Raw genomic sequence first — 8,773 nt, 5'->3', positions numbered from 1 at the left:
CTATCGACACAAGTAGAATATTTCCAGCTAATAAATTTATGAAATGAGAAAAATCCATAATCAATAAGAAGATGGATAATCAAATTTATTTAATGTTAGAGAAAATATGGAGAAGTTTTAAGAAACAAAACGTCGAGAAGTTTTATATTGATTAGAAAAGTGAAGATTTGAACATTTATAAGTGAGAAAATCCACACATCTATTATCTTAAGATTTTTTATGAATATATGGTGTGTCTCTCTGATAAGATGTGTTGATTAGTATAAAAATGCTTCTTCATGTGGACCTCCAAATTGATGTCCCAAATGTGGTAGGAGAAGCTAATTCGAGTGAATGACCGATTCATTTCTATCGAAAATACTTTCCACAAATTGTGAGTAGGAGGTCTTCCATTGAAGAGTGTCAACGGAAATACAAGTGTACGTGGATGAAAGATAAAGTGTTCAGAAGTCTCACTTTGATTAAAAAATGGAGATTTGAACAACTATAAATAGGGGTGTTCAAAACCGAACCAACGCAAAAGAAAGTCGCAAACCAAAACAAAGCAAATCGAAAATCGCAAAAAACCGCATTTGCTTTGGATGTGTTTGAGTAATATTTTAAAAAAATCATGCGATTTAGTTCGGTTTACGATTTGTATTTTACAAACTGAAACAAACCGAATCAAACCGCATTAAGTTACAACCAAAATTTCACTTAATTCACATCAAATCCAAACATAAACCTATTATACATTAAAGTCACGATTATGAACGATTTTCTTTTCCTCATATTTAGGAATTCAGTTTCGACCTTCTCAAATCTATCATAGCAGTATTGGACATTCTTCGTCAAATACATCTTGCTACTTCTCCTCTAATCTCTCCTCTCTCCTGTTCTTTTTTTTTCATCTTCACTAATCTCTAATCTCCTCTATTTTTTTTTCTTCATTATAATGTTTTTTTATATTATTCTATGTTATTGTTTTATCTTTCTTATTTCACTTTTGTCTAATCTAGTTTTTACATATTAAATGAAAACTTCTTTAAATATGATGAGTTATGATGTTAATTGGTACTCCCTCTCTTTTTTATTATAACTTATTTTTGACTTTTCATATGTATTAAAAAAGGTAATAATTGTGGTATAAAAAGACAAATTATGAAGAGTTTTACAAAATTGTCCTTCAATATTGGTATTGGAAAGAGAAATTGATATAATTGAAAAGAAAAAAAATAATAAATATTTAAGGGTATAATAGAAAAAATAACATTAATGATTCATTGATATTATAAAACGACTTATATTGTGGTCCACAATATTTTTCCAAAGAGACTTATAATAAAAAACAGAGGTAGTAGTGTATAAACGACTAAATACAAAGTTATGTTGTCATCCATATTATTTTGTATGACTTAATAATTTTTTTAATAAAAAATCGAACTAACCGAACCAAACTGCATTGATTTTATTTAATCTTGTTTTATTTTATTTCTAAAAGTCAATGAAACCAAACTAAACCGTACATTTCTCTCTCTTGTGATTCAAATGAGTTTTAGCATTAAAACCATCAAAACCACATCAGAAACATTCCTATTTATAAATTAGATAACTCACAAATCTATTATCTTAAAATTTTAATTCCTATTTATAAATAAGATAACTCACAAATCTATTATCTTAAAATTTTAATTGAGTATTTGCGGTGTCTCTTAGAAAGTGAATTATTTATTAAGAAATATTCCAATGTAAAAATACATCTTCTTATTAACTTTCTAATTGATGTCCCAAGATATAACAAGTTGGCTCCCTCTTATTAACTTTCTAATTGATGTCCCAGGATTTAACGAGTTGGCTACAATTACAAATCAAAGAGGTGATCGAACTTTCTTTTTTATAATTATCTAATGTCTTCCCAATTAAACTTCCACTTCATGAATGTTGGCATTATAAGTACCCTACTTCTCCATTTCTTCTGTCTCAAGCTCACATCCTCTACTCCTAAATCTCTTTCCTCTTCCTAACAAAAAGTTTTGTTTTACTAGAACAAATTAGAAACAAGAGAAAATGAGGAGCATACCCCCCACAATGCTAAACACACACCCCAACACAAGTTCTCTATGGCACACTCCAATCCCATATCTCTTTGGAGGACTAGCTGCCATTATGGGTCTCATAGCATTGGCATTGTTGGCACTAACTTGCTCTTATTGTAGGAACAACAGCCAAGATGATGATGACTTGGACAACAAAGAAAGTGACCCTCAAACTAAAGAACCCATCAAGGTCTACGAAGAGAAAATCCTAGTCATTATGGCTGGGAATAAGAAACCAACATTCTTGGCTACTCCTACACTTTTGTACATCATTGACAAAGAAAATGACAACCTTGTACTTGTTCAAGAAAATGAAGGTTCTTGCTCTTCACAACATAGGCAGTGAATTTGTTTTACTAAGTTGTTGGTAAAGTCATGTGGTATATACTAGATACTAGTGGTAGATAGTTGGACCCTTCACATGTGTTAGCCAAAATCTCAAAAGTTGAATTAATCTAACATCTAAGTGATGATCGGGTGAATCTTTTATTTTTCTTCCATCTTGAAGTATTCTACTTTTTTTTTATGTCTCTTTGTATTTTTTGTTGGGTTTTAGTTTTTATCTTTATAGATATTTCCATAAGCGATGAGTATAGCTAAATTTTCATTATGACAACCCTTCCTTCCTTCCAACAACTAATTCTCCTATTGTTTGGAAACTTCTTCACAATACCATTATAACTGATGATGATAATCTTAGTAAAAGAGGCTTCACCACCATTTCTTGCTAAAGTCTTTGTAGTCACGGTTAATAAAACATCTCATCATCTTATTGAATACCACAATATATAATGGCACTATTTAAAAAAAACTATAAAAAGCAGAAGCTGATAAGAAAATTATACTAATAAACTTGATTTACAATAGTATTGGACCCATATATTTATACAATTAAAAGCACAAAAGTATGCCAAGGTTGTTACAAATAACTGGCTAAGTGTAACAGAAATAAACATAATGGGCTAATTATGTTAACAACCCTTCTTAATCTGTAATGTAGGTTATGTATTCCAAGTTTGCTAGATAATGTGGCGAAAGACTCAAGGTGAAGTGGTTTATTAAAAATGTATACAACCTATTGTGATGAATGCATTGGCATCAAGTGTATTATTTAGTTTGAAGTTTGTCGTGAACCACGTGACAATCTTTTTCAATGTGCATTGTGTGTTTGTGAAATACTTGGTTGTTGGCAATGTGATTTGTCGAGTTGTTACCATAGTATATTGATACATGTTTCGGGTGGGGAATGCCAAGGTCTTGGAAGAGCTACAATAGCCATTGTGCTTAACATGTGGCCTTAACTAAGGCCCTATATTTCGCTTTAGAGGAGGATATGAAAACAACATGTTATTTTTTTCTTTTCTAGAAGATGAGAGAACTCCCTAAATAGAAACAGAAAACAATAGTAGAGTGTGTGGTTAGTTCCAAGAGCCTTAATCTAAGTCTGTTGAAATAAACGATGCCAAATACAACTAATATGTGAAAAAGAGAGTCTTTGAACAAACAAGAAAGGACTCAATTCATGAAGAGAGAGAAAAGAGAAGAAGGAGGAGAAGAAAGAGAACTATTCATTTTCTCAATTAGGGTTAACAGATTATAAGTGAATAACAATCAACCCTCTCTCACAACAAGTGAGAGAACAACCTATATATAGGCTACTAGCATATTAGGTTATATATGATGATATCTCTCATACATGACATACATAGCTACTACATAACATAAACATAACTAACTTAGACCACTGCATGCTTGAACATACTTTGACTATAACATGCATATTCGTCTCAATCGACCCCCCTTGTCGAGACTGGAGTTTAATCCAATACTACAAATCTCCACCTAAGAACAAACTCCAAAAACATCAAGGGAACAAGTTATATTTCATCATACAACTTTATCAAGTGCATACATTGAAAGAACTTGCTACTAGGAAATGGCTTGGTGATCATTTAGCAACATTATCTTCAGTTGAAACCTTCAGCACTTTCACTTCTTGTTTCTCGATTTTCTCCCTGAAGAAATTTAGCCTAACATCAATGTGTTTGGTTCTCTCATGATAGGCTGAATTCTTTGACAAATTTATGGCACTTTCACTATCACAATTAATAGTGATAGCCTGACCTTGAAGTTTCAGTTCCTTAGCAAACCCTTCAAACCACAAAGCTTCTTTCACATATTCAATAAGGAAAACATATTTATCTTCAATGGTTGATAAGGCTACAATCTTATGACGTGTCGCTTTCCAATGGATTATTGTACGTACCAAACATAGTGAAAACATATCCAGAAAGATATTTTCTGGTATCCATATATCCTGCATAGACAGAGTCAACCAATCCTTCAATTTCAACTTTGCCATTGCTCATGGCTCCACCATAAGCCAGGACCCTAGTCAGGGATCTTCTTATATATCTTAGAATCCATTTCAAAGGTTTCTAGTGTGCCTTCCCTAGATTGATCATATACCTGCTTACAAGGTACATTCTGTACGTTATCTCTGGCCTCATACAGACCATATCATACTTCAAAGAACCTATTAGACTAACATAAGGAATGTTATTCGTATAGGCTCTTTCGACTTCAGTACTTGGACTTTGAGTCGTACTCAACTTGAATTAATGATTTGTTGGTGTTACGATAGACTTTGAATTCGACATACCTAATTTGTCGAGAATCTTCCTTAAGTATGTCTCTTGAGATAAGCATAATCTCGATTGCTTTCTATCTCTTTAGGTGTCAATCCCAAGAATCCTGGTGGCAGCTCCTAGATCCTTCATTTCGAATTGCTTTTCAAGTTCAAATTTCACTTTTAGTACATCATTGACACTGTTTCTATCTATGATGATGTCATCCACATAAAGCAACAGAATAACAAGTGAACTAGCAGGTCAAAATCTTGAGTAATCACAATGACTGAATTGGATCCTAGTTAAAGCTATATGTGCCATGAACTTACCAAATCTCTTATTCCATTGTCGATGAGATTGTTTCAGGCCCTATAACGACCTATTCGGCTTGCACATGTAATCCTCCTTGCCTCTTTCTGCATACCCTTTAGGTTTTCACGTTAGGATTGTTTCATCTAGATTACCATATAGGAAGGTGGTCTTCACATCCATATGTTCAAGTTCTAGGTCGAATTTTGCCACCATGGCTAACAACATTCTAATGGATCTATGCTTTACAACAAGTGAGAACATATCATTGAAGTTGACACGCCGCAAGTGTTGGGTTGTGCGAAGTAGTAAAAAAAGTTATCCAACCGTAAAGACCAACGAATTGATTACCGACTTCTATCCTATTGGTATATATATATATAGAGAGAGAGAGTGACCGAAAAATGGTGTTTTGAGAAACAACTTAAATAAAAAGCACTTTTGGAAAAACAAATTAATTGAAAATCACTTAAATTATTATGAGACAAATAGGACTTAGGGTTCATGATCCCTACTCTGACATATTCATATGATCCTTTCGCTTCTATTACGAGAATTCCGAAATGGTTATAGAAAATATATAAATATGGACAACACCTACTTTCGTCAGCGTGTTATCCTATCTATGGAGAATAATTCGTCTGCTTTTTGTATGACCAAATTATTCGTTGGAGATTATTTTCTTTGCGCAACTATAAAAAATAAAATGTTTCTCAATTGCATCTGAACACTTTCATTGTATCAGACTTATTTGTTTAAAAAACTGGTTTCGGGTACTGATGCATATCCTTTCAGATCACGATCAGTACCTAAAAACTCTTTACTTATGTATAAGGGTTATAATGAAAAATCCAGGTTTTAAATAACGCGTGAATGAAATTCTCGTAATTGATTTCTGAATATTCATATGAATAGTCATGAGATAAGTTTCACGACCCTTAGTCCCTAATGGACTACTAACTTATGGTGAGGAACAAGATAATCAGAGCAATATTTGTAATCGAAAACAGGATTGATCATAAGAACGTAAATTAATAATGATAAATAAAGGTAAATATAACATGACTGACAAGAAATAACTTGAATAGATAAATAACTAGGTGCTCCAGTTAAGACTTGAGTACATGAATAAAGTAGAACTTTGAATAAAACACGTAAAACTAAAATAGGAAGAAAAAAAAAACCTCCTCAACTATTACATGCTATGAGATTTTATAGTAAAATTCTAATTATGGATCTAACATCTCCGATCAATGCTCATCAAAATTAAATATTCTGAATCAGAAAGGGCACATATCCCAAAACAACAATATAAATTCTGGAAAAAGAAAGAAAAGACAGGGAAAATGCGTCTTCTTGCTACGGACCGTAGTAGCTGTTATGGCCACCCATAGAAGGCTCCTGATATTTGTATGGGAAAATCCAACTTTTCGCCTTTTTCATACTCTGCTCATTTTGGTTCCTCTTTTGTCTGAGATTCTTGCTTAAGCCCGAAAAATATCAAAAAAACATCCTACTAAGCATAAAACATGATAAAAAGAAAGTAAATCGGACAAAAACAAGAAAATAACGAAGTAACACAACCAATAAAAGTGATGTGAAAACCACTTATCAAACTCCCTCAAACTTAGATTATTTATTGTCCTCAAGCAACAAAACTTGCTAATGCAAATTTTTGGATCATGCGGTTCAATGATGGAAAAACTTACGAAAATGAAGCTACTCATACTCATACTTGAGTTTTCATTCAGATTGGCTAAGATCTAGTTCTCTCTAATCATTTGACACCAAAGGTATTTACAAGGGCATTAACCATAGTGAGACTACGGACCGAGTCTCCCTTTCAGATACCGCTCAAACTATGCTTTGTACTTAAATCTTATTTTCCGATTTCTCCTTCTCTTTTCATCCAGATAATAAAATTAAGGAATTTGGATTTACTATAATCATCACATGCACAAGATCGGTCGAGAATTTTTGTTTAGACACCAGATAAGCAACAAATGCCTTCTTTATTTATCAATGAAATTACACACCTTTGTGTGTTTATTTATTGTCCACTTTGGGACGATATTTGGGGTTCAACCACCGTTAACCTGAATAACCGGGTGAGCTTACTCAACTTAGAAGATGTAGTTGCCTTTTACCGCCTTTTTCATCATTTAGGTGCTAAAATTATTTATTTCTAACCCAATTATACATGACATGTGAATCTAAATTATGCTGGACTGTCATGATAAAATATTTAGGGAGTACTTCTCAGAAGACGAGTACTATGGTACAAATCTACACGTTGGACTCGCATCTTACTTTGGGGGACTTGTGGTGTTCGAGTAATACCTCTTTTGTCAAACTTTATCGGTGTTCCTAGACTTATCCTCGCACCCCTATAACTCTATATACTTTCCCGGTTTCCTCAAGATCAAATCTTTTGGTACTTGTATCGAATTATTTACTAATAATAAAAGGCTTTTTCTTTATTATGTTTGTTTAATAAAGTCCTTAGAATAGCTAGTCCGTTTAATGTATCAAGTGTGACTTAATCATGAGATCCCATTAAATATAAGGACATTATTCTTAAAGTATCCGTAGTCGATCTTTATTGTGAAGTGGGATAACATTAAAGCATTAAGACTGTTAAGAGTCCCACATCGGATAATATATGGTCTGAACATGACTTTATAAGTGGGGCAACCCTCACTCTATCAACCGGTTTTATAGGGTTCAGTTAAGCCCACCACACTTCTTAACATGGTATCAAAGTCTTGTTTAAGATTCGGTAGGCCACCTACTATGGTTTCCACTATCGGGCCACCCACCATTTATTTCCACGCTCCAGATGTCCAGTCCTGGGCGTGAGAGGGTGTGTTAAGAGTCCCACATCAGACAATATATGGCCTGAACATGAGTTTATAAGTGGGGACAACCCTCACTCTACCAACCGGTTTTAACCGGTTTTTTAGGGTTGAGTTTGGCCAAACCACACATTCTTAACATGGTATCAGAGCCTCGTTTAAGATCCGGTGGGCCACCTATTATGGTTTCCACTATCGGGTCACCCACCATCTATTTCCACGCTACAGTTTGTCTAGTCCTAAGCGTGAGGGTGTGTGTTAATAGTCCCACATCGGATAATATATGGTCTGAACATGACTTTATAAGTGGGGGAAACCCTCACTCTACCAACCAGTTTTGTAGGGTTGAGTTAGGCCCAACCACACTTCTTAACAAAGACTATTATGTATATAGACTGATAATCACATCTCATGGATCATGGATAAGGAATTATCAAGTCTTAAACATAGGTATGAATATTAAGAGTAATATTTATACTGGATTGATCCGTTATGAGAATACTATATAGAATGTTATGCAAAGTGTCATAAGTTATTCTCATGGTGATAATGATGTATATCACCCTTCAACCTGAAACCACTATGGACACTAGATGTAGAATCGAGTGCCTTATTACTGATCAAACATTGTCCGTAACAGAATGACCATAAAGACAGTTGATGGGTACTCCACGAAGTATGTTAAGGGACATGAGTGACCTAGATGGAATTTGCCCATCCTGCGTAACAGGATAAATGTCTACGGACCCAATATTGAACTGGACAAGGATGACACGGTCTATGCCTTGTGTTCAATATAAACATAAGGGCAAAAAGGTAATTGTACACAGAAGTATTATCACAAAAGGATTTGTCAGATCACATGACATTTTCGTGTCTTGGGTAGCAGTGATGTGTTACTAGA

The 8,773-nt window shown here is 33.9% G+C and overlaps 1 protein-coding gene across 1 annotated transcript; it reads left to right on the top strand.

Moving 5' to 3' along the window:
- The first annotated feature begins 1,825 nt into the window (after positions 1-1,825).
- Positions 1,826-2,573, top strand: LOC127093334 (protein GLUTAMINE DUMPER 5). The gene has a single exon (XM_051032245.1). The coding sequence runs from the start codon at positions 2,047-2,049 to the stop codon at positions 2,419-2,421; it is 375 nt and encodes a 124-aa protein (XP_050888202.1). The 5' UTR covers positions 1,826-2,046; the 3' UTR covers positions 2,422-2,573.
- Positions 2,574-8,773: the final 6,200 nt, after the last annotated feature.

Source organism: Lathyrus oleraceus, chromosome 6 (assembly GCF_024323335.1).
Source record: "Lathyrus oleraceus cultivar Zhongwan6 chromosome 6, CAAS_Psat_ZW6_1.0, whole genome shotgun sequence".
In the NCBI taxonomy this organism is placed as follows: Eukaryota; Viridiplantae; Streptophyta; class Magnoliopsida; order Fabales; family Fabaceae; genus Lathyrus; species Lathyrus oleraceus.
Note: the sequence above shows the minus strand (reverse complement) of the source record. Positions and strands in the feature narration are given on the sequence as shown.

Excerpts from the sequence above, each read along its gene's own strand:
- LOC127093334 (XM_051032245.1), top strand. The coding sequence starts at position 2,047 with ATGAGGAGCATACCCCCCACAATGCTAAACACACACCCCAACACAAGT.